Raw genomic sequence first — 23,194 nt, 5'->3', positions numbered from 1 at the left:
CTACCTGTGCAGTCCCCTGCAAACCCCCGTGAGACCAGGTGTCTAGCCAGGATGCCTGACCTCCCCCCAGGGCCTGCTCCTCCCAGCCCAGCTGCCCACCTACCCACCCAGCCTCCCCCAGAGCCAGCAGGGTCTGTGCCACCTACCCCACGTGGCCAGGGGCTCCTCGAGAGCGGGGACGTCTGACTCATCCTGCCTCCTCCCCGACACCCAGCTACTTGCTGCCTTCAAGTCCTCAGCCGGCAGGACGAGGTCCCCGAGCCTAGGAGGGACAGCCTAGGCCTGTGCTGTCCTGGGGCCCCTCTCCCACCGCTGGGGCTGCAGTCCAGCAAATCCGGGCTCCTTATAGCTCCCTACAGCCGGTACGTTTCACACCTCCACGCCTCGGTACAGGCTGCTTCCTCTACCTGGAAAGCCCTTCCCAGTGCAGGGTTTCCCACGGCCTGGGGTGGCTCACGAGCACAGGAGCAGGGATGGGGAAGTCTGCCCCTTCTCAGGTTTGTGTTAACTAAGGTGAAGATTTGCCAGTTTGCCTCCACCAGTTGCCCTGGTGCAATTAGTAGTACCTAACGCCCCCCATAATCGCAAGTGCCCCGATTCCGATGACAAACGATTCGTTTACCTTACTTTTAATCCTTGCAGCTGCATGAAAGATCGTCTCGGTGCAGTGCTAGACTATAACACATCTCCAACACTTGCTCATTTCTCTTCCTAACAAATTGAGGGGAGAGAACAACATCTAGCTAGAATTTAATAATGTTTTGTTTTCACTGTGCTTGTTTCTTGGGCTCACTTCTACTTACGGTAAGTGATACTCTTTTCCCACTTATGACATGAAATTTCTTTTTTTAAACATATATCAAATTTAAAAAGAGATTCGCTATAAAGAAAAATTTCACGGGCTAGTGGATTCCTACTCAGTCTTGAAAACCCAACTCAGAGTCACCTTTTTCAGATGACCTGCCCACCCCGTCATGATTCGGTCCCTCGCTCTCCCTCCTCCTTTGGTATGTGATACAGGTACAATTGTACAATTGCACTAAACGATGGCGACGCAGGGACTCCTTCTTAGGCCTCTGCCATCTGCCAGGCACTGTGCTAAGCACCACATTAGCCTGTGAAGGAACACCCTTGAGCCCCACGTAATAGGAGCAGAGGGAAGGGTGAAGTACCTGCCCACAGCCGCACAGCTAGGTAGTGGTGGGCTCAGGAACTGAACCCAGGGCTGCGCGGCTGCAGGCTGCAAGGGGGCGCTTGACCCCCACTGTATACCAGCAGTCACTCTCCCCCACCAGGGGGCAGATATCATGTCTCGTGCACCCAGAGCCCGCCCCAGGCCTGGCACAAACCCCACCCTGATAAAGGCCTGAAGGCACATGTACTGGGAACTCAGCCCCTGCTGAGGATGTCCAGGGGGCGTCCGTGCCCACTCCCCACCAGCGGCAGCATGCAGCACTCCAAGCCAAAGGCACACACATGAAACTAGCACAACTCTGGGCTGGAAGGACCTTCCAGGAAGCAGCCCTGACCCTCCCCCTCAGAGCCCCAAACAGGCAGGGAGGGTCCCCCTTCCTGCCACCAGACCACAATGGTCAAGAGGCCAGCAGGGGCCTGAGCTGGGACACACAGAGGAGAGAGGCAAATCTTGGGACAGGGCTGGGCAGGTCAGAGGCAGCTCGCCATAGGGCAGTCAGATGAAAACGATGGGCCCTATACTAAGTCCACACTACACTGTGTAATATTTGATGAATACATCACACCCACACCAACACGTCTCCACATGAATAATGTTTTTTTGAATTGCAATTCAAGCTCATGGGCCCCTTGTTAAGAACCCCTGCTATAGGACATGGGGACTGAACTGAGCTTGGCAGGGTGGGGAAGTTCTGGATAGCCTAGGACAAAGTATTCCAGGTGAGGGAAACAGCCCAAGCAAGGCCAGAAAGCAGGGAGTCCAGGGCTCAGAGGTGCCCTCGGCGAAGAGGGAGAAGAGGATTGGAGGGAAGGCAGAGAAGCAGGTGGCAGCTGGGTCCAGGGCGGGGCTTGAACAGCAGACTAAGGAGTTTGGGCAGCAATGGCGAGTCGCCAGGGGCTGGACCAGGGAAGTGGCATGCAGAGAACTGGGGGTCCTGAGACCCCAAGAGGGGCCATACCCCACCCAAATCATACAATAGTAGTGGCAAGTAGGGATTCGAACCCAACCTTGCTTCCCAGGCCTGGTACTCAGGAGACACCAGGCTCAGCTGTTGGCCATGGCCTCAGAAAGGGAGGGTGGGCTAACAGCTTGCTGCAGGGATGGGACATGCCCCTGGGGGATGAAAGGAGTGCAGCCGGGGTGGGAGGGGAGAGAGACAAGGGTGGCGGAGTCTTTGTCCCAAGTGTCACCCCGCATAGCCATCCCCACTGGCGGGTGTCTCCTGAGGGGGCAGGGACTGCAGGCTGGTTGGCGGCCAGCCCCCAGGAGCTGGGCCCTGCAGCTGGCACTACGTCTGCAACCCGCCCTCCTGCCCCGGCCTCACCAGCCTCCGTGCCAGTCCTCCGCCGAGCTCCTTCCTGCCTGCCTTCCCTTTCTTCCTCTCCCCCCACTTAACAGATTGCGGCAGCAAGATGGCACAAATTTATGGCTCAACTCACCAAAAATAACAAGAGATCTATCAAAGGCAGTTTGCGTGAAATTAACAGGCGCCTGTACCCTCTTGTCAAACGCACTCGGCTCCAAGGCGGGCCCAGGCACCACCGCTCCGTCACTGCCCACCAGCTCCCAGCCTCACCGCTCTTCCAGTACCAACCCCACCCCGCTTGGCCTTGCCATTGGTCTTACTCGAGGGATGTCCCAGAGAAGGTGAGCACAGCTGTCCTGCCCCAGGGCCTGGCAGATGGGCAGGGATAGGGGACTCACCCGTCCTGTTCACCGCCGCCCCCGTGAATCTCGTTGTCAATCCGGCAAGGCTGGCACCTGTGTCCAGCTGGCCCAGGGCGGAGGCAGTGAGGAGGCATGGAAGCAAAGCCAAAGGCTTGGCACAGAGTGCTCCGGGCCTGATGATGCCTCTGACCCTCAGACACCCCCTGCCACGTGGAACAAACTGAGTCACGTGCCCACTGCCCAAGTCCTCGCACCCCTCTGCCCAGAGAGCCTGGGCAGAGAGGAAGAGCCAGGGAAGAGGAAGGGGTTGCACCAGTGTGCCATGGGAGCCCAATTATGACAGCTGCTGCCAAGTCACCCCACACAGCTCCCCAGAGGGATCCTTCCTGCAGGACAAGCCCACAGAGCAGCTTGGAGACATGCCAAGTAGGACAAGGGGCAAGAGCAGTGGGCAGGCTTGGAGACTGCTGGAAGCCCCAGCTCAGGGCTCCCTGCTTAGAGATGGCACCAGACCTCAGGCCCAGGGACACTCAGGCAGGCAATCCCCATCCCTTTCTAGTCCCAGGGGATCCCACAGAGGCCCTGAGGATCGCGGGGAGACCCAGAGAGGGCTCCCTTCTGTCACCAGCCCTCGCTGACCCCCCAAAGACACCTCGGCTACCAATCAGCTCCTGCTTCCGGCTTCAGCCCGGCCCAGCTGGCTGCTCCTGGCTGTGTGCTCCAGTGGCAGCTGGCCCAGATGGCGCCTCCCCGTGAGGGCAGAGCCTCACTCCATCTACTGCGGACCACTGGGCCGATGGACCGCAGGGAAAGCCAGACAAAAGAACCGAGCGGGATGCGGGAGGCCCCCACAGACTGACGGGCAGTGGCGGCCAGGCAGGAAGAGCCATAAACCTCCTGATATACGTTGAGCGCTCTCCAGTGATGTTCGACAAAGCAGCGAAATTCAATTTCTTCCTGCAGGCACTAAATCCCAGGCCAGCCTCCAGGGTCCGTAACCTGCCCACAGCCTGGCTGTCACCAGGACAGCTTCATCGACCATTGCTAGAGGCCATGCTGGCCCGGGGGAAGAGGCCAGAGCAGGGCCACTGGGCACTTGCCAGGGATAGACAAGAGCCAGATGTCTTGAGGGGGAGGGTACAGAGAAGCCCCCATCCTGGGAGCCCTCCCTCCTTGTAAATACTCTCAACAGTCCAGCAACCCCACCTGACTTCCATCCTGTGTCCTCATCCTCGTGGTATAGGCCAGCACCTATTATCCCAAGTAGGGCAACTGAGACCCAGGAAGGGGAGGGACATCCCTGTCAGTACCAGAGCTGGAGACCAGATCCCAGGCCTGCCTCCCAACCCCTTTCCTCAGCCCTGCTCCCTGCAGGCCCCTGGCTAGCCCTGGGTGCAGTACAGCTCCGCAACCATGCAGGATCCAGCTGAGGGGCTTGGAGCCCTGAAGCTGCAGAAAGCAGGGTCGGCGGAAGACAGCCGCGGCTGAGGGGAGCTGGGGTGGGAGCGGGCGCAGGCAGGCCTCAAGGGCTCACAGAGCTTTTGCCCAGTCAGCAGGAAGCTCTAGCAGCTGGCCGCCTCGGTCCCAGAAGACACGGGCCCCGAGGGGGGAGACGGGCGCTGGGAGCTGAGCCAGCCCCGCCGTCCCAGGCAGCGGCAGGCTCAGGCCTCCGCACTCAGGCACACTCTTCCTCTGCCCTGACCCTGGGGCCATGCCAAAAGCCACTGACCCGTGTGGGCAGGGACACATCCCTGCCTACTCCAGCCTCCAGGCAAACTCGTCGATGTGCAGTGCCGGGGCCTGGCCTGGTCACTCCCAGCCTTGGGCCTTTGTACCCTGCCCCCTCAATCCAGAAGCCCTCGCCATCCCTTTGGCTTGGCTCACTTCCACTTGTCCTTCAAATCACACCTCCCACACCACTTGCTCCAGGGAGCCTTTTCTGACTGCTCAGTTAAGGGGTCCCCTCCTGGTGTTTACATTTATCACTCTGCCTTGGCTCATCTGTGCCCCCATTCATCCACCCCAGACTGCAGACTCTTCAAGAACGAGGCCTGACCCCAATCCATCTCGGGGACCCTAACATCTGGACAAAGCCTGACACAGAAAGGACACCAGTGAGTGATTACACAGGTGGCTGGGATCTGCCAGGCAGGCACCAGCGGCCACCAGCTGGTCCCTGGACAGACCCACCCCACCCACGCCCTGCTCAGACTCACCATATCTCATCTCGGTTGTGAACAAGTCATTGCTGCTCCCCGAGTGCAAATCAGCCTCAGCAGGTGGGGCTGGGCCCCCGGGTACCAGGGCATTGGACAGGGTGTGGGCGGCAGGCGGTCCTGGAGGTGGGGTGGTGGCCAGGCCGGTTCCCACCTCGCCAGGGCAGCTGCAGCCCGGCTGGGCGAAGCCACAGGCCCTGCCGGCAGCGCGGCCGCACTCCTCGCTCCAGCGGCACAGCACGCCGCAGGTGAACTGGCTGGAGTTGTTGTTGTTGATGAGCAAGACCTCGACAAAGCGGAAGGCCAGGGCAGCGGGCGCCAGCAGGCGCGGGGCCTCCGAGGGCTCCGCTGACAGGCACAGCTGCACAAAGTTCTTATCGAAGTGCAGGAAGGTAAAGGGGCCCGAGCCGCCACACAGCTCCAACCCAGCTGCCTCCTCTTCCTCCTCTGGCCGCCCCACCTCTGACTCCGCCTGGGCTACCGGCTCCTCGGGGCTGGGCCGTAGGCAGGTAAAGTTGACCAGGTAGTGGTCCAGGGGCAGCAGGCGCGGGGCAAAGTGGGCGCACACCTGCTCCTGGCGGTTGAAGCGCAGGTAGAGGGAGTACTTGGTGGGGTCGGGGTTCTCCAGGGTCCAGGAGCAGCCCGAGGCGATGGTCGGAAAGAGGTCCTGCAGCGAGAAGGCCCCGTAGAGCACGCCCGAGGCCAGGGCAGAGCAGGCACTGGGGGCGGGATCGAAGGCGGCGGCCAGGCGCAGGGACAGAATCACAGACAGTAAGAGGGGACAGGCTGGGGTCATCCTATGTCCCTTGCCCTGTGAAGAAAGACAATGGTCAGCAGGCCCCTGGCACAGCCCAGGTGGACTCTGAACCCCTTGTGGCTGAGACCATGTTCTTTTAAGTCACCCAGGCCCGCTCGAGTGACCTTGCACGAGGGGCTTGACCTTTCTGAGCCTCAATTCCTTTACCCGTAAAGTGGAGCAGTGATAGTTCCTATCTCACAAATTTCCTCCAGGGATTAAGTAAGTCAGGGAAAGGGCTCAGCAGAGTGCCTGGAATCCGGTAAGCCCTTAATAAGTATCAGCTCGTTGTCACTGTCATCCCGTGGCTCCTTGCAGTCAATCCCATTACCCACTTGCGGGTCCAGGCGAGCCCCACCACCCAAGCTTTATTCTCCGGAACTGTTGCTCTCAGTTGCAGTGTGTCGTCACCGGGCTTTGAGGTGTGTCACACATAATCCAGCTGTAATTGTCAAAGTGGTGGTGTTTGACAACGACTTGCTTTTTTAGAAATCACAGCAATTCAAGGTTATTCCCAGAACAATGTCACTCTCACTCACTGGCTTGACTGAGTGGGAAAGTGGGGGGGTTACTGCCAGCGTGCAGGGGCCTACAGAGCCCGAGCCTCGCCCACGGGGCCCCATGCCAGGCTGGCCTGGCGGAAAGAGTGGGCGAGGCCCGGGCGAGGTGGCACTGAGCTACAGGCCCCGCCGGGCTGGCCACCTATTGGCTGGGTGGCCCTTGTGAACCTCAGCTTCTTCATCCACAAAGAGGGAGCAGTGATTCCCCTCTGGCCTCCCTCTCCCTGCCCCCACCCCCCACCCCCACCATGAGTTACCCTCCAAGGTCTGGCACAGGGGCCACCGCCTCCAGTGAGGCTGCCAAGCCCCCTCCCTGCTCTTCAGCTCCCACAGTCCTTGCCCGAAAACCCACCTCAGCCAAACACCACCTCTAGCTGTGCTACTATCCTAGGGCTAAGCTTGCTCATCTCCTGAGTCTTCAGGCTCCTAAGGGCAGAGGCCAGAGTTTATTGATTTCTGCCTCCCCTAGAAGAGTTGTACTAAGTGAGCGCCTAAGAGATGTGAATGTACTCAGGACGTGAGGGGCGGGCAACTAGGCCCCAAACCCTGCCCTGACAGACTCACACATGCCGACTGGACAAGGGCTGGGGGAAGGGTGTTGGCAGGGGTCCTCCCACCCACCAGGCCAGGGTGGAGCCACTGGCCACGGCCTGCCCAGGCTCCATCCCCACTGGCCCAGGAAATGGAGCCTGGTGCCCAGTCTGGCTCAGCCCCCCTGCCAGCACTCCCGCCCTCCTCCAGGCCCCCAGCACCACTCCCAGCACAGGATGGGCCCAAGAATCAGCTGTTCCACATGAGAGGAGAAAAGGCGAAGCTCTGATAGGGGAGGCAACCTGCCTGAGACCAAGCTAGAGGGGTCCCCAGCCCCGGTTTTGCTCTCTCTTCCACAGAAAACCTCTTTCTTGCTCCTTCCCTCTCCTTGCTGCTCAGACTTCAGGTCTGATGAACAGAACAAGCTATTAGCTCTGGGAACCTAATCACAAACAGAGGGCCAATTCGCAGGTGTAGCTAGATTTTCCCAAGACACAGAAGCTCCCCAGGGACAGATTTCCCCTTGACTGTTTCAGGGTCTAGTGGCTGTGGGAAGGAAGGGAGCCAGGAATCAGAGCCCCAGAACTCCAATCCCTGTGCGACATCTACAGAGCTCCTTACTTACTGCTCCAGACCCCATATGCTGCACCTGAGCCGGGCCCAAGCTCCAGCCACACTGGGCAGGAGGGAGGGGAATGCGTGGCACAGGCCCAGTCACTGGGGAGGAGCCACCCCCCTCTTCCCTCAAACACCAGTCTGGGATTTTTCAGAAGCCAGAACAGGCTGTGTGTGCCCCTGTCCCCCACCTCAGAGCTGGAAAAGAGAACAGACCCCTGGCCTTCACCCTACCTCATGCCTGTCCCAAACAGCAGCCTGCCCAGCCTGCTGCAGCACCAGGGAAACCAGCGGCTGATGATGAGTGACATCCAATCCCCCTGCTGCCCCCAATTATTTTTAAGCAGGCTGCAAAATTCAGGCCATGGCTGCAGCTCAATGGAGGGGAGGTGGGGGCTCATTGTAACTGACTTCCCTTCCCCACTTAGAGCAGGTCAGAGAACCTTCCCACACATACCAACATATATGGATTGAACATGCTGTGCCCCGCATGTGACCACAGCCATACACATAGACAGGCGTTCACAGGTGTCCGGCATATGAACAGTAGACATGCACACAGACATGCACAGATCCATGTAAGTCACAGTCGCAGGAACTCACATTCATACAGGGGTGCACACACATTCACAAGGGCGTAAAGAGTCAGGCACTTGAGCACATGCACAGAGAGAGTATATTCTAAGTGTGACCATGCACAGGTATTTGGCCCTTTGGGACTCAGCACATGGCAGCTAAGGGGAGGGAGGAATCTGCCCTGCTGCTCCCCTCTGGGCCTGAAGCTAGGTGCACAGCTCCCCAACCCCACCTCCTGGGCCTCTGCTGCTCCCTCCTCCATGCTCCAGCCCATCAAGAAGCACTAGGTCCAGACCCTTCTGGCTCCTCCAGGACTGGGCCATCTCTAAACCAGCCAAGCCCCCTCCTCCATTCAGTCACCTTCAGACTCCCCCTTCACACCCTTTCTGGGATTTGCTGGGTATGTATGAGCCTCATTGTCATTCCTGCTGCATCACAAGCCCTTTTAGGGGCCCCTCTTTATATCACTCCCCACCCCACAACATAAGGCAAGGAGCTCAACTCCAAGCTGGGCCAGAGAGAGCCACCAAGTCATTCTAGACCTTCTGGGGTGTGTGTGGCCAGGGCCTGTCCTCCTTGGGGGCTGGCCCAGAGCCATTTGCCAGAGTCAAGGGCGACGAGAAAGATTCCCCACCCCCCATACAGGCAGCCCAAGTAGTATTTGGCCTGATGAGTGCGCTCACACAGCCTCAGCTCCCCACTCCGTCACAGGAGAGCATGATCCCTGCCCTGCTGTTATTTGCAGCTTCTCATCCAGCCTCCTGTCACTTCCCAGCACAGAGCCCGGCACAAGAGCCAGAGAAAAGAGGCATGGAGATTAGGCTCTGAGGAAGAACTTCCTGGGTCAGGAAGAGATTGACAGGGAGGAAGATCAAAAGACCTCCTTCCGCAGGGCCTCTCTGGGCCAGGATGGGTGAGAGACTGGTCAGAGGAGCCTCAGCCTCAGGGTCCCTCTCCCTGGGCTAGGGCTCCCTTCACCGCATCCTTTCTCCCTCCCCCCGGCAAACCCAAGATTCCCCCTCCCTGCCCAAGCACCATCAGGTCCCCTTCCTCCCAGACTCCGCAGGCCTGCCCAGGCTCCCGCTTCCCTTCGGCACCAATGAAGGAATTCGAGGCTTTCGCAGCTGCTGGAAGGGCCGCGACCAGACTAGGGGGAGGGGAGGCGGGGGAGGGGCGCCGCCGGGCCAGGGCCGGGTCTCCAGGATCCCTGGCAGCGGCCCCCATCCGCCCCTCCCGCCGTGTGCAGGGTTGAGGGGCGGCCGAGGGCGGGAGCCGGGGCCGCGGGCTGAGGAGAGACCTCGGCGGGGGGGGGAGGGGGCCGCGGTAGCGCGCAGATCGGTGGCGTTTATCCACCTGGCAGCGCCAATTCGCCCGCCTGTCACTCACCCTCCGCCTCACGGGCGCTCGCCGCCCCGCCCAGGCCGCCACGCGGGCGGGGACCCCCAGTCGGAGCCTCCTAGTCCCCCGCCCGTGCGCCCAGACCGGGGGGCGGGGCCCTCAGGGACCCTTTCCTCGGAACTCTGGGACCCTGGAGCGCGCACACTCTCCATGGTGCCTCCGGAGGTGGTGGGCGAGACAGAGGAGAGGGCGCAATCCCCCCACTCCAGCGCGACCCCTCCTCCTCCGACGGGCAGAGAGGGTCGCTCCGCCTCCCTCCCCGGGGTCTCTGGGTCAGAATCCGAGGGCTGGAGAACCTTTCGCACTCAGTGAAGAGGAAGAGGTGGGCAGAGCCTGGAGCGGGCGCGGGGCAGTCCCTGGCCCCGGGGGCGGGGCCGCGCGGGAGGCGGGGGAGGGGGCGGTGACTCAGCCGCCCTCCGCCCGCCTCCCCGGAACTTTGCAGCAGCTGGAGCTGCGGTTGCTACAGGAACCGAAAGCTTTTGTTCCCCAATGTCAGGGCTGCCCAGGCAGGCGGGTGGCTGGGAGGCTTCTCACTCCCCAGTGGGACCCAGGGCCAACCACAGTGCCCAGAAGACTTCCAGCTGAGCAGCACGTCACGGGTTTGAGCCAAGGCACTCTGGCGAGCCAGGTTTCTTCAAACTCCTCGGGCCCTCCGGCAAGGCCGCTGCCTAACTCTGGCCTAGAGCCCAAATCCTCTCAGCACAGCCCTGGAACGTTCCTAAGGGTGTCTAACCTCCTAGGAGGAGATGGAGGCTCCTTTGTGGTGCAGAGTGATGATTTTTCACACGGCCCCACCCCCCCACCCCCATCCCTTTGGAGACTCTGAAACGGATTTACTCTCTGTCACACATCCCCAGCCTTCACACCTTGAACTCCGACCTCAGAGAATGCTTGAATGCTTGGCTTGGTCTTCAGTGATGCCCCTCGGGCCAGAGCTGATCCCGGAGAGGTCCAGTGGAATGTTGCAGGAAAGATGGGGGGAGGGGAAGAGGACTAGTCACAGGCTTCCTGCACCTACTTTGAGGGGCTGAAGGTATTTTCTAGCATTATTATCTTGAAGGTGGGGGTGAAGGCATCAGAAACTGTTTTGCATTTCTGGGAGCACAAGGTAGGGGAGAGGAGAGCGGTCTGACATTGGCCTTGATCAAAAACAGATCCCATCTATCATTATTGAGCACTATTGGTGCCAGACATGCTCTACAATCTCATATCATTCTCTCAGGAACTATATGAGGCCGTCATCACTGACCCATTTCATAGAACAGCAACTGAGGCTCAGAAAGGTTAAGTAGCTTGCCCAAGTCACACAGCTCTTGAACCCAAGTCATCTGACCAAAAGCTAAGTTCCTTAACTACTCACTCAGCTGGGGGTTGGAAAGGAGGGAAGGGGCAGAGATCAGCTGGGACCTCATATTACATTACAGAAATGCCTACACAATCCCCACCTGCACACACACACGCGTGACAGGCCTGTTCCTTTCTGAAGAGCAATGGGGAAGAGGGGCAGAAAGGGAGAGGAGGAGGAGGAGAAAAGGCAAAGGCAGAGAAGAGGGGAAGACCTCCTCTGCCAATCTTGGTCCAGGGAATGCCCTCCCTCACCCTCCTGCTCACCAGGGCATAACCTAGCAGAGTCCACATTGCCTCCCTTCCCCTGTGGCAGCCAGGTGCCTGCCCTGCCCCCACCTCGTGGGACAGCCATGGGGTAGTCAGAGGCTCCCCGGGGACACCTGCCCAAACTCAAGCCCCACCATGCCTCCCCAGAAGCCGAATGCCTCAAATGGCTCCTGACTGGCTCCGCGGTGACCCTTCCACCCCACCCAACCCCCACAGCATATGACCTGACAACTGGGAGCGTTGGAGCACGGATAGCACCAGGGGGCACCCGGCCTCGCCCACCAACCTCCTCTCCCCAGGGACTTCCCAGCTGCAGCTCTAGGCTGCGGAAACCCAGGGTTGCCCGCGGGAGGAGAAGGGGCGGCGGGTCCCGGGCCGCGGGCAGGGGGCGCCAAAGAACACCCAGGGGCCCGGCCGGCAGCTGGCGAGGCGGGCGGGCGGGCGGCATCGCCCGGCCCGGGCGCCCCTCCCCGCGCGGGCACCAGACCCGTCGATCGCTCTGCACCGGCGTGGCCCGGAGGACTTCCCGCGACCGTGCCCTCGGACCCTGCCGACTGCGGGAGTGGTCGCCAACTTCACAGCCTACAAGCCCCCAAGTCATGCCGGCCCCGGGGGCTACGGGAGGGTGCGTCCGGAGCCCGGCTCTATGCCTGGAGATGGGAGGAGATGGACAAAGATGGACACGGGGAACCGGGAATGTGGTCCAGTCGAGATCCGGGCTGGAGAGAAGGTGTCTAGGAGAAGACACGGGGACACGGCCCCAAGTCCAGGCTGGGGGGAGGGGACTAGCAGCAGAGATTGGCAAGGAAAGGCGGGACTCCAGGCAGATATGGGGGAGGGGGCACTCGGGGCAGAAATGGAGGGGAAGCGTGGTCCGGCCACAGGCGCGGGGAGAGCAGTAACTATGGGCAGACAAGGATGGGGACAGGAAGGACTCCGGACAGAGATGAAGTGCGGGGGGGAGCAGGGTCCGGCATCCAGACTAGGAGGAGAGATGGGGGAGACACAGTGGAGCTGCTGCTTGGAAAGACAGGCTCTAATCAAGGCGGGGGGCGCACTGCCGGGATGGGGCTGAGATAGGGAGACTTCAAGACAGCGACGGGGGGTACGGTCTCGGTCAGGAAGGGGAGGGGCATTGGCTGAGAGGGGGAAGAGGGTAGGTCCCGGTTGGGGGAGGGGGCAGAAAAGGGACTCAGATGAAGTGGGTCTTGCCCCTAAGCCTGGGAGTTCCCGGAGAGATGGGGGTGGGTGGGTGCTGAACGAACTCGGTTCGGGCGGGGGTTGAATTCAGCAGGATGGGCTAGTGGAGTGCCCCGAGTCCAGACCGGTGCGGAAACTCTGGACGGCGCCGAGAGGGCTCCGGGCCAGGTCGGGGTCTGGGGCGGTGCACTCACCTGGGCGCCGTCAGCAGCAGGAGCTAGGGCCCGCGCGGGCGGAGGCGGCCACGGGGCGCAAGTTTGCCATCCCTGAGGCGGGGGCCGGGCCGGGCGCGGGGCAGCTCGCGACAGCCGCGCCGATGGCCGAGGCTTCTGCTCCGCGGAGCGGCGGGTGCAGAAAAGGCGCCGCGGAGCAGCGCCGGGCGGGCGGGCGGGCGCCGGGCCGGGCGCGGGCTCCCGCCGCCGCCGCCGCCGCCGCCGCCTCCTTGCCGCGCCGCCCCCCGCTCCCCCGCCCGAGCGCCGCCCGCGCCGCGCGCCGCCTCCTATTCGCGGGCGGCGGCCGCAGCCCCGGGCCCGGGAAGCCGGCGCCGCATCCTCCTCGGTCTCCTCGCGCCACCGCCGCTGCCGCTACCTCTGCCGCTGCCGCCACCGCCAAGCCGGGTTCCTCCGGCCGCTCCGGCCGCTGCCCGCAGCGAGCGCGGGGCCGAGTGACGGCCGGGGGACGCGGCGCCTGCGCGGGCCGGGCCCGGGAGGGGGCGCGCGCTGGGCCGGGCGCGAGGAGCCGCGGGAGATGGGGCGGGGGGCCGGGGCGACGCGCGCCGCCTCCTGTTAAAGGGGAGCAGCGCCAGCCGAGCCCAGCGCACCCTCTCCCCTCCCCCGCCCTGAGCCCCGGGCGCCGGCGCGGGAGAAGCCCCGGGTAAGCCCCCGCCCCAACCGCGGCCTCCTGGACCGCAGAGTGAGGCGATCCGCTACGTCCCTCCAGCGATAACCCGGGCCGGAGGCATCTCGCGCGGCCAGCGTCTCCTGGCCCTGGGGCTAAAGCAGGTGCCCCTGGCCCCCAAACGCGTTGCATTTTGCATATCCGTGTGCTTGCAGGTGCCACTCATGTGCTCTGAACTTTGCATTTGCTTATGCATACAGGTGCCCTACATGTGCACTGCAATGTTGCCTGGCCCTATGCATGCAAGGGCTCCACACATGCACAGCGTGTTAACGTGTGCCCAGGTCCTGACTGCATGTTACGGTGCTTAGAGATGCCATATGCATGCAAGCTTGCAAGTGTCACATGTGTGCTGTGTGCTGTGAGTCACTCATATATAGGAGCCACATATATTGCACTGCAGTGTGGTGTGTCTGGTGCATATTCTGGTGTAAACTCTGCAATGTTGCATGTCCCTGAGCACGGGGATGCTACACGTGTGCACTGTTACATGTTTTCCCGAGTGTCTGTCTATCCCCACAAGTGCCTTTCCCTGTGCCAGGGGCGCCCCCATGTTGCATCTGTTTGTGCAGAAGCAGCAGAAATACACAGCCCACCCCCTCCCCATGCTGGCCGTGTGCCCAAGGACAGTTGGGAGGGGCCCGAGCCCACATGGTTAAGGCAGTGCCCAGGGAGATACCCATGGCTCAGGGCCCTGGTCGAATGGTTTGTGACCTGGGCATGTTGCCACCAGGGAGGTGAGCAGACCAGGGACACACCGCTGCAGCCAAAGACAAGTAGATTAATCCTATTGCTCTGATCAGAGGAGGGCTGAAGAGGAGCCAGCAGGGGCAGCTTCACAGGGAGGGGGGGTGGCTTCAGGAACTCTACTTTTTGAAGCTTCTCTGGCCAGGAGGGGGTGAAACTTGAGGGCCACGGAAGTCTCCAGTCCACCCACTCCCACCCCTGCTTCTCTACTGAGGTCCCCTGAGCTGTGTCACCCTGGAGATGGGGGCAGGGCAGGAAAGACCCCACTCTCCCCAGGGACAGTAACAGGAAGAAGCAGAGAGAACCGCCCCCTGTTCCTTCCTTCTGCGCCTCCCTCTGCCAGCAGCCGCCCGGTGACATTTGTTGTGAGTGATTGTGAGAGATTATCGCCTTTAATGGAAGGAGGTAATAAGGGGCGATGAAGGCATCTCACCTGTCACCTTAAGGGAATTTATGAGGCAGTATGAGGGTGGAGGAGGGCTGGACCAGCACCTTCCCTCTCCCAGCGGGAGCCAGAGGAGGCCTGTGCCTTGGGCCTAGCACAGGCAGCAGGGTCCTGGGCTCTTGCCCGTCTCCTTCAAACACACCCCGGCGCCTCTGGGTTTGGAGGCTCAGCACTGCCCTGCAAGCCACACCAGGCCAGCGTCACCATCTGCAAGAGGTGGAGAGCCACACTGAGGACAGCGGGAGTCTGGACCGAGGTCCTGCGCCCCCTCCTTATTTGGGCGCTGTAAGAGGCAGCAGAGTTGCTGGGGTTGGGGCCTTGGCAAGGTGGGCAGAGGTGGCAAAAGGGATTGGGACACGGGGTGCCCACAGGGATGCAAGGACAGGTGCTCAGAAGCCTCCAGGACCCAGTTCTCTAGAGCTCCAGCCTCTTTCTTGCTCAAAGGGAGCCTGCCTTCTTTATGAATATTCATGATCATTAGCATACTAGAGCCCCAGAGCTCAGAGAAACCAGGCAGGGCTCTTGCAGATGTGATGCAGCTGGATCCCTTAGACCTGCCCACCCCTCTCTCCCAGAATTCAGCTTGGGGGGTGGGGAGTGGGTAATTGGAGGGACCCCATTCATTCAGCCAAATGTTTACCCTAGGAAAAGGTGGTAGTCAGACAGGGTGAGGGACTGACAGAGATTGTACTCCATCCCCAGGGCCAGGGTGGGGAGGACAGCAGGGCAGGAGTGGCTGTGAGAGCAGGAAGAAAGTGGGACCTCCCAGGGGTGGTGCCGAAGCAGGCTAGACTAGAGCAGACCTCTGGGAGGTTTCCCTGGGAGTGCCTCCGTGCACCAGGGCTTCCCGCCTCCTTCCCTGGAGCCCCTGCCCTTCCAGACTCACTCTGGTGATAATGCCGCAGGGGAGGACTTGGAGTTTAGAGTAATTACAAATCGTTTCCATATTCAAATCCAGCTGGTTGAGGAGAAATCACCTCTCTGACAGCCCAGGCAGGGGTGGGAAGAGCAAGACTTAGCCCCAGGAGGCACCTTCCAGGAGTCTGGGCAGAGACTGGGCAAAGGAAGGGGCACCCACCAGAGCTTGCGCACAGAGCGCGGTGCAGAGTGAGGGGACGTACCCACCTGCCTGGCCCCTCACACTGGGCAAAAGACAATGACCTCACCCTTTCACCCCATTGGGAACCCCCTCCCCAAGGCTCTGATGGGATAGAAGGCACCCACCCCACAGGGGCAACCAGAGGCTGGGTTCTCTTCCCTGCTCTCCCACTGCCATGCTGGGGTGACCTTGAGAAAGTTGCCCCAGCTTTCTGGGCCTCCGTTTCCTTAACTGTGAAATGGTGTAAATGACCTTAGCCTGGGCTTTGGTGAGATGAAAGATATGCATCAGCAAGGTCTAAATACTTGTTTTATTATCAACTAATGAGTATTCTGGGTAGCAGTAACCACCACCAATGGCTGGAGGGGGAAGCAGCACAGCCCTCAAAGCCGATGGGGCAGCTCAGGAAAGGGTGATGGGCTGAGGAAGGAAGCTCCCGGCCTGGCCCTGCTCGCCTGGCCTCGGCTCGGCCTCCCGCTGGGCCGGCCGCAGATACGCTTCGTTGCCCTTTAAACAGATGAGAAAATGTTCTTCTTCCCTTCCCAGTGATTCATTTGGCCCAGAGCCTGGGCAGGTTTCCTTCCAGCTGGTGGGATCGAGGAGGACCCCATGCTTAGGCCCTGCCCACGAGAGCCACTCAGCCAGGTGCCCCACCAGCACCCTAAATTCTGGGTACAAAGGTAAGTCCAATCTGTGGTGTCTATCAGAAGGTCATACCATGTCCCCACAGACACTCAAATCTGTGTGAGTCCTCTTTCTAGGATCTGTCTCAGAGCTCATATGACCAATGTCTCATTCCCTCGGACATCATGGATCCTGAAGGGTGATACTGGAGAAGGAGGACACACCCCTCTCTCTATGGGAAGTCCTGCATGTCTAGCTTCCATCTTCCTGCTGCAGGTGCCAAATGGGTTAGGGCCTAGAGCAATCGGGCTGAGTGATGGTTGTTTCCTTGGTGCTGTAGATTGGGGAGAGAAGGGAGATGAGTTGGTCCCCAACCAAATCTTTCCAGAAGGTCAATGCCTAGGTCTGGGCAGTGCTGACATCCTCCAGTCTGTGGGGCAGAGGGTAGAGAAGCTGTTTAGGGTCCCGGGTGATCTTCATACATGTCTTATACTGAAGGGTACACAGAAGTGTTTCCAGAGCCTGGCGCCAAGAGAGTGCCTTCATTTATTCATTCAACAAATACTTATTGAGTGTTTACTGTATTCTAGCCACTGGGATCCAGGCCATCAGCAAGTCTGCTGGTTCCTCCTCCAAAAATATCCCAAACCTAGCCACTCTTTACATCCCCACTGCCAACACCAGAGTCCAAGCTACTGCCATTGGTGCTTAGACACTCGTTTACTAGTCTCTCAGCTCCCACTCCTACCTCCTCCCCGCCCCCAATCCATTCTCCCAGAGCCCACCCAGCCATCCCTTTAGGATGTAACTCAGAGCATGTCCCTCCCTTTCAGCCCTCCACCGACTTCCCACTCCACTTAGTGTAAAATACCAAGTTCTCACCATGGCCTTCCAGGCCCTGCAGGAGCTGACTGCTGCCTGCCTCTACATGCTCCAACCACACAGGCCTCCTGATGTTCTTGGAAAACTCTAAGCCCTTCTCCTAGCACTTCCCACAACTGTCTCCTCATCACAGAGGTCTCCAACCTCCCCTCCTCCTGGAGGCCTCTACTGACCACACCTCTAAAGCAGCCCCGTGCTCCCAGGTGCTCCATCCCATGGGCCTGTTTTACTCCCTTCACGGCAACCATTACTCTAAAAATACGGTGTTTTATTTACACACATCACCCATTTCCCCGCAGGCCTGCCAGTTCCTTGAAGGCAGGGGCCTCCTCTGTCCATTCACAGGTGGATGTCCTGCCACTTAACACTGGGTCAGGCACACAATGAGTAATAAATATTTGTTGAGTGAATGAATGAGTGAAGAGTGAAATGGCCAACAGAAACCCTGTCCTCAAAGAGCTTTCAGTCTGTGATTCTTGATGGATGCTTGGCAAGGAAAACAGTTTCCATTTCCCATGTGATGAGTCAGGAAGAGTTCGGGCTCTAGGGCCACACAGCTTTGGATGCCCTCCTCTGTCCCTCACTCACTAGCTGTGTACCTCCAATTCTCACCTCTCCTCTCTGTAGAATGGAAATAACACTCCCAGCTTAGCAGAACCGATATGGGTCCCACAAGACAATAAATATCCAAAGGGCATAAATGCCACAGCGTGATAAATGCCACAGCTCGGGCCCAGGAAAGTGTCACCTGCAGGAATATGGACCCCTTTCGGACTTACTCAGGGCTTAGGGCTGATCCAGGCTCTGGGGACATCGAGATGCCTCAGATTGGGGCCCTGACCTTGAGGTCTTCCCAGGCCCTGCCCTCCCCACCCCGGGGAGGGCTATGTCCACAGGAGCTCTTCTCTTATCTGCTGAGATCGGTGCGGTGGAGGCAAGGAGGCGGCAGGAGGTGCAGACGGCGTGTACAATGATCCCCGCAGAGAAACTGAATCTGGATCCATTTCCCTGTGAAATCTCCTCTCCTTATTTAGAATTTCCTCTTCCTTTTCTGTCTTCCAGGTCTGCGTAAACACACACATGCACGTACACAGATGCATGAAGACACAAACCCATATCCACATGCTTACCCAGTCCCTGGCCTACAGCCACATGGACTTGACTGGGATACACAGGTATATAGATACCCACACACACCCAGGACACAACACCGGCCACTCTTCTGGTCCAGCGGGGACCTGTCTGACTTATCCTTCAATCCTGTCTCCTCCTGCTCTAGGCTGAGGTCAGACACCGTGCCCCCCTCCCCAACCTTCAGGTTGACAAGAGGCAGTGCAGGCGCTTGCCCTTAGTGAATTCTACCTGAGGTCAAATTCCTTATCCCCCACTGTAGGATTTAAGGGCGCAGAGCCCTGGCAGCCACTCCAGAGGCCCAAATGACAGCACCATACCTTGTCTTCCCTAGTGGACATGCCAGGGGTGAGGAGGCTGAGAAGAGCTGCTCCCAGCAGTGTCCTGCCAAGGTGGAGGGGGAAGGGAGAATCCCTCAGGGAGAGCAAAGGCCCTCCCCAGGCAGAGGGGCACACAGGCAGTGCAGGCCCATAGGTCCCCACCCAGTGGCATGTCTCAGTCTCTGGACCATCTGGATCTCTCTGGGCTGGCCAGTGCCAAGCAGGACACAGTGGGCATAGCAGGCAGGGGTGGAGAGACCAGCTCATGCTGCTGAAGCTCTCCATGGGCCCCGAGACTGTGCCAACTGCGTTTCACTTATTGTCCCATTTAGCCCCTCGGAACAACCCTTTGAATCAGCGTGGTCACCCCCATTTCACAGATGAGGAAACTGTGGCTTAGGGAGAGGCAGAGGCAGGACCCAAGCCTCCACCTCACACAGCATTTGTTCAAGGCCCTGCCTCAGTCCTGCCTTATCCTCATCCTCCTTGCCCCACCTCTCCCCCCCAGAGGACACACCAGGCACCAACTGTGGAAAACAATTTATTTCAGGATTAGAGCTGATCTTCCAGAGAAGACCATCTCCAGCAGGGTGAGAGCCTTGGTGGGAGGGGAGCCTGGCCCCCAGCACCCAGCTCTTGCTGGGCGAGGCTGAGGCTGCATGCCAGATTGAGGGAGGCACCCAGAATTGTTGAGGGTGTTGGGAAGGGCAACGTACACAACATGACACCCACACACCTCCCTGGCAGGCACAACCACACTTCTCGCTGATAGCACGGCACGCTGACACACACATCGGGAGGACATAGCTCTTGCGTGAACATCCACAGCCTCACACTGGAAGGGAAGCCGTCCCTGCTGAGTGAGGGGGGTGGGCTTTCATTTCACTGCCAGCCCTGGCACGACTCTGACCTTGGAGAGTCGGGGGCGGAGTGGGGGCAGGGGGAGCTGTGAAGGGGCGATGAGAAGGCACCTGAGTGTTGTGGATGGGGAGAGGTCTCAATGCAACGTGTTGCAAGTTCTGCATGTCAGAGTGGGAGTCAGTGGGATGAGCTAGGGTACACGTGTGGGTGGTTGTGTGCGTCAATGGGGGGGCGGGGAGCCTGTGTATGTGTGTACAGAATGGCTACGTGGAGATTGGTGAAGGTTTTTGTGTGTCTGGCTAGGCCTTGTGCATCAGGAGCCTAGGCCTGGCTCTGGGGATTTTCTGTGTGTGTGTCTTTGTATGCAGCGTGTGTGGCAGTTTCATGCACTTATTTTTCTGTTTGTGTCTAAGTGTGATATAGAATGCCCATGTGTGTGGAGCTGGGGTTTGGGCAACTACTCAGTGTCTGGGTGAATGCAAGGTGTGTTTACAGAGCTGTGTTTGTGTGGTGTGTGTGTGCAGCCAGAATGCATGATGCTTCCATGTTCATGTGTGCTTGAGCCTGCATGTGTGCTTGTGTGCGTGTGTGTAGGGGCAAGTGCTTTCACACCCGGTGTGTGTCTGTGTCCCTGTGTGGAGTATGCATCAGGGCGCACAGCATTTTTTCAGGTCCATGTGACTGCATCTGTGTGTCAGCATTTGGGATGTGTCTGGGCCAGTGTGTGGTGTGCGTTTGGGGTCTTGGCAGGCCCTCAAGTTCCCAGAGGGTCTCTGTGTGATGCCATCTGGTGTGTGTCTGCAACTGGTTGTGGGCGCGGTGTCTGGATATGTGTGCTCAGGGGAGGGGTGTGCAGCAGTGTGTGATCTAGGCCTCCAGATCTGTGTGTGCGTCATCGTGATTTTTATCTTCAGGGTCTTTTTTGACTAATCCTTCCCAGGAAGCCCTCTCCCAAAGTCTGAGACTTCGGCCATGCTCACCTAGCTCTGCCCGGGCCTTCCCAGGAGGACTCCCCAGGAGGGAGCCCAGAGACTGTGGGCTGGCGGCCAAGGTCACACAGCAGGAGGTGCAGGGGCTCCTTCTCCTTCGTGTCCCTCACCTCGCCCCACTCCCTCACAAAAGGCCCCACGGCTGAGGCCACCCGCGGGCTTCACACGCTGCCCGGGTCTCCCCTGAAATGAATTTTAATTTCCGCTTGGGGCGGGCGGGCCTAATGAGTCTCCAGCCAGCGGCGCGGGCTGAGGTGCAGGGCTGCCGCGGGTGAAGCGAGCGCGGATTTGAATTTCAAAGGCAGCCGGGCCCAAGTGCATCTGACTGTAGGTGCGGTGCCTGTGTGTGCGGGCTTGTGTGTCCCAGAAAGCGCGCCTGCGTGCGTGGCCGTGTGTTTGAGTCTGTGGGGCTGTGTGCGAGGCCACGCGCGGGCTGCGAGCGTGTCAGTGAGCGTGCGGGGGTCTATGTCACGGTGTGAACGTCCACGGGAGTGTGCGCGCACGTGCGTAGGCGAGCTTTGCATCTGTGTGTCTGTGTGGGCGTGTATTTGTAGGAGTGAGTCTGTAGGAGCGTGTCTATGCCTTTGTGTGTCCATGTCCCAGCCCCTGAGTGTCTGCGAATGTGCGTCGTGCGTTTGTGTTTTTGTGTGCTTGGGACCCCGTGTCATTTGTGTCTGCAAGTGTTTGCGTCCACGAGTGTTGGTGTGTCTGTGCGGGTGTGTAGCCGTCGTAATGAGTGTGCGGGCAGGGGCACGGTGCACACGAGGGGGGATCTGGGTGCGCACCCCTGCCCCACCCGCTGCCCCCACCCGCTTCCCAGGGACCCCGGCCCAGGTGGGTCGGGCTGGGCCCACAGCCCCGCCCCGACCCCCACGGTGGACCCCTGCTTGCCCCGCGGCTGCGCTTGCCCACCGCGGGCACTCAAGGGCTCTCGGGAGGCAGTGGAGGGAGGGTGGGCCGTTACCCGGGGGGCAGGCTTCGCGCTCCCGCTCTGGCTCTGCTGAGGGTGTGGGGGCAGCTCATCCATCTAGAACAATGGGCCTGCATGGCTGTGAGAGCTTCGCCGGCCTGTGGCTGCACTGGACTCAAGCTAGAGTGCCGGAAGGACCACCCGGGTCCCCAGGAGGAGTCACCCCAACAAGTGCACTTGTGCAGGCACATGCACTCACGTGCCCTAACTCTGGAACGCCCTGGCATGCCTCACACACACAGGAGTCCTGGGTAGTCCCGAGCTCCCTGCTGCAGGCAGAGGCCCCCGCTGACATGCAGGAGTGCACACGCACATACCAACCCACAGGCCCAGGTGTGTTTGTGTGCACACCTCACGTTCACTCGAACAGCCCACCCCTCCTGGTCTTGGGCTCTGTGTGCTGAAGAGGTCCAAGGTTCAGGGGTGCCAGAGAACAGGGGAGGCCTGGAGTCACTAAGTGGCCCCTCTACTCTCTCAGACCCTAACTGGGCCCTAGGTACCCAGAGATTCGCCCGCATGCCGTCTCCCAAGGGCTCTCAGTCCAGGAAGGAGAGCTGGCGGGGAGCAGGGTGGGGGCGACTCCAGACCCAATCGTTCCCATACGGGGCCATCTCAGGGCCGGAGGCAGGCAAAGGTCAGGGACCGGCTCCTCAACCCCCGCACCCCCCGCCGCAGTAAACTGCCGTGCAAAAGGAGGCAGTGTCACCAGACCCAAAGGTCAGTAAAGAAGGAACAGTTTTCCAGGTCCTCCTTCCCTGCTAGAAACACTTAGTGACTGAAGGAAGGAAGGAAACAAATGAGTCAGAGAAGGCAGAACCACCTGGAGGGGTGAGGGGGCGCTAGAAGGAGGCAGAAATGGGATGCCCAGGCTCCGTGCAGGACTCTGTGGGGGGACAGGGAGAGGAGATGGGGGGTGCAAGGGGGTGGACGCAGACGGACAGGAGTGTGTATGTGTGTTGTGGCCGACTGGGGGGAGGACAGGTGAAGTAGGAGGTCAGGCTGCAAATCCGTCCCTGAAGGCCTTGTAAGCTAAACCAGGGTAGACTTTATTCTGAAAGCAGCAGAGATCTATGAAGGGTTTGGGACAGGAACGAATCATGGTCAAGTTTGTTTACAGAAAGACAGCTGGGGGACTGGAGGGTGGTTTTGAGGAGTGAGGATAGGGGAAGGGGGCTGGTTAGTGGCTCCTTCCTTCCTTCCTTCAACAAATAATTTTTGGGAGTTTACTAAAAGGTATAGGGCACGGAGTGAATAAAAACAATCTCAGACCTCAAGGAACTTCTAAAACCTGACCACCCAACTGCTGTGCTTATATGGAGTTCACATTCTTTTTTTTAAAAGATTTATTTATTTCTCTCCCCTTACCACCACCCCCAACCCTGGTTGCCTGTTCTCTGTGTCTATTTGCTACATCTTCTTTGTCTGCTTCTGTTGTGGTCAGCGGCACGGGAATCTGTGTTTCTTTTTTGTTGCATCATCTTGTTGTGTCAGCTCCCCGTGTGGGCAGTGCCATTCTTAGGCAGGCTGCACTTTCTTTCCCGCTGAGCGGCTCTCCTTATGGGGACACCCCTGCATGGCAGGGCACTCCTTGCATGCATCAGCACTGTGCATGGGCCAGCTCCACACGGGTTAAGGAGGCCCGGGGTTTGAACCGCGGACCTCCCATGTGGTAGACGGACGCCCTAACCACTGGGCCAAGTCCGCTTCCCGAGTTCACATTCTAATGGCAAAGGTAGACATAAATGTAAATATATGGAATGTGTGTGTTGATGAGTGCAAAACGAAAAAAAGCATAGACGTAGGGGGCAGGGAGTGATGGGGAGAATAGGAAGCTGTTTTAGGTTGGGTGTTCAGGGACAG

At 59.6% G+C, this 23,194-nt stretch overlaps 1 protein-coding gene across 12 annotated transcripts in view; it reads right to left on the bottom strand.

The window, feature by feature from the left end:
• The window catches only part of ADGRB2 (adhesion G protein-coupled receptor B2), a 35,615-nt gene extending 22,813 nt beyond the window's left edge, over window positions 1–12,802 (bottom strand). For 10 of the 12 annotated variants that reach the window (XM_058303995.1, XM_058303996.1, XM_058303997.1 and 7 more), the window contains exons 1-2: window positions 12,564–12,796; window positions 5,080–5,890 (exon numbers count right to left, since the gene is read on the bottom strand). In XM_058303995.1, coding sequence (XP_058159978.1) covers window positions 5,080–5,875 — 796 coding nt within the window. In that variant the 5' untranslated portion in view covers window positions 5,876–5,890; window positions 12,564–12,796. Of the gene's footprint in view, window positions 1–5,079; window positions 5,891–9,543; window positions 9,619–12,563 lie in introns of those variants that run through there. The other 2 variants (XM_058303993.2, XM_058303994.2) reach the window with 2 other exon arrangements.
• Window positions 12,803–23,194: the final 10,392 nt, after the last annotated feature.

Source organism: Dasypus novemcinctus, chromosome 9, assembly GCF_030445035.2.
Source record: "Dasypus novemcinctus isolate mDasNov1 chromosome 9, mDasNov1.1.hap2, whole genome shotgun sequence".
NCBI lineage: Eukaryota > Metazoa > Chordata > Mammalia > Cingulata > Dasypodidae > Dasypus > Dasypus novemcinctus.
This window is presented reverse-complemented; position numbering and strand designations above follow the sequence as displayed.